Here is a 6,000-nt window from a genome sequence, read left to right as displayed (position 1 = left end):
CAACAAGAAAGAGACCAATCGCATACCTGTTAAGGCTTAAGAGAGGTTTAGTCAGATCAGGGAAGGCTAGACATAAACCTTATGACAGTTGGTTGAGGGCCTGAGAAGACTAAAGAGGATAGGCTGAGGGGTTAAAGGGCTCTTTGTAGGTGAGCTGTAGTTAGGACAATATTTGTTGAAGGTTAAAACTAGTGGTTAAGGGCTAATGGAGCAATTCAAGACCTAGAGGAGGCATACTGAGGGCTAAAGGAACAACCCAAGGCATGAAGTTTGATGTGGAGTGACACAATAGGAGACCAAGCACCTAAAGGACCAAGCCAAAGTCTGGGAAAAGGTACAACAAAGCTGCTAGGTGGCTGAGAACTTGTTAGGGCCTAAAGGAGTAGGCTTACGATGATAGAGGGCTACCACATCAGTTGTAAGGAATCAACATTGACCACAAGGTTGATTGAGGAGGTTGGTTAAGCCTCAGGACAACAATTTGATGAGACTAAAAAATTGTAAGTATTTTGTATTATTTGTGTATTTGTTGGGCAGATGAGAGCCTGATGGACTAGGGTTTGTAAAGGGCCATGATGCCTGGTACGGGAGCCCTATGTTTTTTTATTGATGGACTAATAAGGAACGTGTTTTGGGTCATAAATATTGTGTACTGTTGTTGATCTCATTGCTGTTATATTCCGTTGTGCAAAGTTTTTAAAGTTGGGCATCTCTAGTGTGTTTATGTTCCTAGCTAGGACATAGACCGAACCTAGGGTACATGGGATTTCCAACATACAAAAAGTAAAAGCACCAAAACCAGATCTTAAGTTTCAACCTTGTACAAACCAAACTTGTTGATCAATGTTAATAAAAATTCAAAGAAACGACTATTAGGATGTTGTGTGCCTAGGCACAATACTCTTAACAACTTCAAACTTTTTTTGTATCTCCACTAAGAATGCCAAGAGAAAAATAAAAAGAACCTTCATAAAAGAAAAAAATAGAGGAGGATAAACAAATCTCCTTCCCTATATTCTTTTTTTATAGATAAATTCATGATAATGCTTTTTGGACAAAGTTTTAGAAGGTCACATACTTCAATAACGCAACATATTTATTTAATGCAACAATTTCTTATAAAAGAAAAACTTGTATCTAGTTACAGCACATTTCAACAACAATCCATCAATCGAGTCCATAAACATGGGTCCTGTGTTTGTTATTACACATATACCAAAAGTGCTTAATCATGGAACTCAAGTTGAAAGGTCCTTATTTCCATGGGTGCTAGTTCTATTATGTACTCTTCATCTTTTATTTTGTTTCCCTTAGAGGGCTTGATGAAAATATTCTCTTCTCCTTCAACTTGCCAATCCAGTGACTTCATTTCTGACTTATTCTGAACTGCTGAGAGGTTGAGCTCCACAATTTCTTTAATCTGTGCAAACATACAATAAAAAATCAGAATGTCAAAAGTATTAATCAATAATGGACAACCAAACTGGACTAAACGAGAAATGGACAATATAAAATAAGGACAAATACTTTTTTTTGCTTCCCTGTGTGCGTATATATATTTTTTCAGATTTTCTTTATAACTTACAAGAAAAAGGAATAAAGTGAATGCATGCCATTTATTCTCCATTTTTGTACACGAGAGAGAGAGAGAGAGATCAACTAAAGATGCAGAACTCAGAAATCCACAAAATTCAAAGGCATTTAAATGAGAAGAAAAGAGATACTAGTTACTATTAAGCAAGCCTCAATGAAATGGAAATAATGGGTTTTGACAACGTTAGCAACAAAGAACAATTACAAGTTTACCGTAGATATCATGCTCTTAATATTCCATCATTTTTTTTACGATTCCAAAAATACTAGTTTAGAGTTGAAATTTTAGTCCAAAATTGGAACTAGGTAAAGTTTATTTTGCCAATGACTCAACGATCATTGATTTCAAGTCTACATGGAATAGAGAATGACAAGTGCAAAGATGGCAACTTTTTGAAGAGACTATGAAATAGAAATGACATGAATGGATTAAACACATTAGAAAGAAATCTTACTCTTACAGAGACAGGGAAGAATTAAACCAGTAGTATGAAGGGAGGGAAAGATCAAAGAAATGGTGTTAGACATAAATAAACCCTACTCAGTGATAAAAAATAGATATGTGAAATTAAGGAAATCTATCTTATCCTGCCAGTTTTGACAAGTTGACCAAGGCTAAAAATAGGGGGGATCAACCTCGCCAATTCCAGTGGCCCCACTGTCCTATGCCACTTTAGGCCATTGCTAGAAACCAGACAAGGAACACATTGTGTACATATACATTTCAATACATGCATGCGCACACACATAACGCGAGATGACATGAGTAAATGATGCACAAGTTCACTAAAACAATATTTTATAAAGTTCTTCTATGGAACCTCACTTTCGATTTCTTTTTGAAGTGCACTCCATTAAGAAAAATAATTGCTAAAAAGACAATAGAAGTGAACTTTGAGATGAATTCCTACAGCTATGGATTTATTACTTTTCATTTCTATACTTTCAAGCTTTGAAAAAGTTAAGTCCCTGATAATGGACATACCCTAGGGGCCAAATTGAGGCCTTAGTAGTTATAAGTCATGGAGGCGCCTACTGGAGGGATGTATAAAAGTTGTTTTGACGTTGCATTTGAAAGTAGCCCATACATGGCTACAATGAGAGGAGTTATAGGGAATTAAGAAGGAAAAGTTCATGCTCATTCCAACAAATTCCTTGGCACAAGAACAAACAAAAAAGTTGAGCTTGTGGCATTGGCATCCGTAATCTAAGATTGCTTGAAGTTTGGTTTCATTCCCATGGAAATAGAAAGGGACTCAAAACTACTGATCAATTATCTAAATGGAAAGACCAAAGACCTGCCTTAGCAGTTAGAAGGTTAAATCTGGTGCATAAGATAAGCAACAAAGAATTTGCAATCAGATTTACCCACGACCTCAGTGAAGAAATTCACAAACCAAGTCAGTCTCTGGTTGGCTAACAATTGCTAATCAATATGACGAGCAATTATTGAGGCTTGATGTCAATATGAAAGACCAAGATGAATGGAAAGACAACATGAATGAATTTCCAATCAGATCATAAGCCTAGTAGCTGGGAGGGGATTGGTGTTGATTTCTAGTAGCATCGGATGTGCTCTAAGTCTGAAATTTTGTAGGGAGGCTTGGGCACATGTATTTCAAAGAACGCAGAAAGCGTTTTGGGAAATTCCACCCGGAGACAACTTTATTAAAATAATTAATTATTTTTAATGGGACCCTAAGTCTAAACTTGGGAAATTAAAATAATTAATGGGTATTAATTTAACTGTGGGTGTAACTTCTAGAAGAAGATGAGGATCAAGCATAAATGATCTTAACCATTGATTAGCTTCTAATTTGGGTTGTTGAATGTCAACGAGGAGATTATTTAAGGAAGCTTGAGGGTCATTTGGAAGACACACAGAGAGTTGATGAGTCAGATCGAACTGCTGAAGCTAGAGGCAATGTAATGATTTCGTAGTGATCACGCAGAGAGGGGCAAAGAGAGGTTTGGCTAGAGGATCTTCTCCAAAGCCAAGAATACTCAACAGAGAGGCAAAGAGACACAAAAGAGGCAACGCAGTTGGCAGAGAGGGTGACGCAGAGCTAGGAAGAACTCATGCAGGGCCCACGCAGAGCCTTCACACAGAAGTACGAATTTGCTGAGGAGGCTGACGTTTCTGAGCCGGGAGGGTTGGAATCAACTCCTAAGAGCAAATCGATTCCCAGTAGAGGTGACGCAGTGCCTTAGAGGCTAACGCAGGAGCAATGCAGAAGTAGCTGGGGAACTCGTTGGTTCAGCTGCCAAACCAGTCGGAAATTGCAGTGTAGAGTGAGGTAATCTCACCAATTTCTTTTGCCGAGTGATATTCTATGTATTGGATTGCCAACAAGGAATCCAGAGGTTGTATTCAGAAATACTTCTGCTTAATAATAAAATCCCTCAGATCTACTGCACTGGTTTTCCCGCATTAGGTTTTTCCGGGGACTTTTGTCCAAAAACAACTGTGTCATTTGTGTTGTATCTCTTTATTGTTCAGTTTCTTGTTTCGACATATTATTTTAAATGGTGTAGGTTGAAGTGTATGTATTTCGATGTTTGCCGTAGGAAACTGCAAATAAATTGTTCATGTAAATGTAACAAGTAGGAGAAATATCATCAGTTGTTGCAGTAGGGATTCCGGTTTAAGGATTTTTCACAATTGGGATTTGAAAGGACACAAAGAACTTTAGGAAAAGAGATTGATTGCGAAGAAATTTGGAAATGCATAATCAACCATTCCCTCATCAAGATTTCTCGCATGAGAATAAATTAAGAGTTCACAGTAGACCACCTTTAAAAGTTGTACCAAGTTGACAATACATCAACTCATGATTAGACATTTACGTTTTGAGCACTGGTATTGATCTAAGGAATCTAAGCTATTTGAGATTGAGCCCATCGTATAGAAGAGTCTATTATACCCATGTTCTTACTCGTTCAAGACCTTTGGTTTGTCGTTGCATCGTGGGTGTGAAAGGGATGAACCTAGCCCATTGTAGGTCCCACCCCACAAAAGGTCCTATTGTGTAGAAAAGAAACCTAAAATTTTCTTTACTCAAAGATGTCTTTATTTCTCTCTCTCAGTTATCCTCAATGCTGCAACACATAGTTACCATTGTTGCCATAGCTTGATTTCATCCTAGATAGAATATTAATAAATAATAGCTTAAGAGTGCAATCATGGCTTTGTGTATGCAGCGCGAGGTTTATGCTACTATTATAGGTTTTGTAAATGCAGTTTACAAAGTTTGACCTCAGGTATGTTAAGTTTAGAATAACTTCTTCTATTTTGCCGAGTCTAGCATGTTGTTGTTGGATTGTGTTTTCATGGCCGGATTAGTTTTAAAGCATGCTGGGTTGACTATTTTGCATGCACCTAAGAGTGGTTGGTTCAAATCTATAGGTAATAACACAATGAGTCTTCTTCTTGGTGCACAACTTAGTACACTTTGGGATGGGCACAAGGTTTGGGTATAACGAAGGAAGGACTTGATAATACAAGACCCCCGATTGGTCAATTAGGCCAGTTCTTGAATTATCTATTCTTACCGAGTGTTGGGGAGCAGTTCTCTCCCTCTTGCTTGGTTGCAAACAAGGAGGTCCTTTACTTCAAGGGCAAGCACTGCATTCAGAGACTCCACATTGGAGGTGGAAGCTTGCCGAACGCGGAAAGCACATATCAAACTTATGTAATTCATTAGCTAGTGAAGGAAGCAAGGGAAATTGTTGTTCCGAAATCTTTTGTCGAGCTGAGTAGTAATGACAATTCTTTCTTTGGGCGGGAAAAATTTCAGGCTGACACTTGCTTGATACCAATATTTTTTGCTTTTCCCAACATTTTGTTATGGAGAAGTTTTGTAAACGGGTATGGGGAAAAGAGTTGGGCAGAAATAAGAAGTAATACATTGAGGAATTCAACCTTACGTGTGATCTACAACAAAAAGAGTTCATTGGAGCTAGCATTCCGTGGAGGTCAAAGGTTCTTATTGCTCAATTAAGAACTAACTCGCATCAACTTCAATGTGAAACAGGACGGTGGAAAAGACCTAAAGAAGCTTGGGAAGAACGGGTGTGTACATTTTTCACATCTGGGGCAGTGGAATTGGAAAAACATTTCATTTTAGAATGTGATGCATTCAAAGACATCAGAGAAAGTTATGGGAATATGTTAGCATCGGTTTCTTGGCATTGTCTTTTCAGCGAGGGGATTGTTGGAAGGTTGGACTAGCTCATCATTAGTTTGAATAAGAAAAGGATTGAACTGCAAAAGGCGAAAAACAGGGAACTAATGGTCCCATAGACTATTTTTAGTCTCGTGGACGTTATAATATCATTTCTTTTTTATCGTTAGGTCTAACAGATTTTCCTTATATTTATCCGTCATTCTCTCTCACTTGAGCACCT

General features: G+C 37.9%; 1 protein-coding gene across 3 annotated transcripts in view; it reads right to left on the bottom strand.

Annotated features, from left to right (window-relative positions):
* Positions 1 to 970: 970 nt before the first annotated feature.
* The window catches only part of LOC149225757 (alpha-mannosidase-like), a 535,348-nt gene continuing 530,318 nt past the window's right edge, over positions 971 to 6,000 (bottom strand). For 2 of the 3 annotated variants that reach the window (XM_089377304.1, XM_089377303.1), the window contains one exon: positions 971 to 1,420. In XM_089377304.1, coding sequence (XP_089233430.1) covers positions 1,226 to 1,420 — 195 coding nt within the window. In that variant the 3' untranslated portion in view covers positions 971 to 1,225. The remainder of the gene's footprint in view (positions 1,421 to 6,000) is intronic. The other variant, XR_016247700.1, reaches the window with a different exon arrangement.

Source organism: Pinus tabuliformis, chromosome J, assembly GCF_031772625.1.
Source record: "Pinus tabuliformis cultivar Carrire ecotype Pingquan chromosome J, CPIR1, whole genome shotgun sequence".
Taxonomy (NCBI): Eukaryota; Viridiplantae; Streptophyta; class Pinopsida; order Pinales; family Pinaceae; genus Pinus; species Pinus tabuliformis.
Note: the sequence above shows the minus strand (reverse complement) of the source record. Positions and strands in the feature narration are given on the sequence as shown.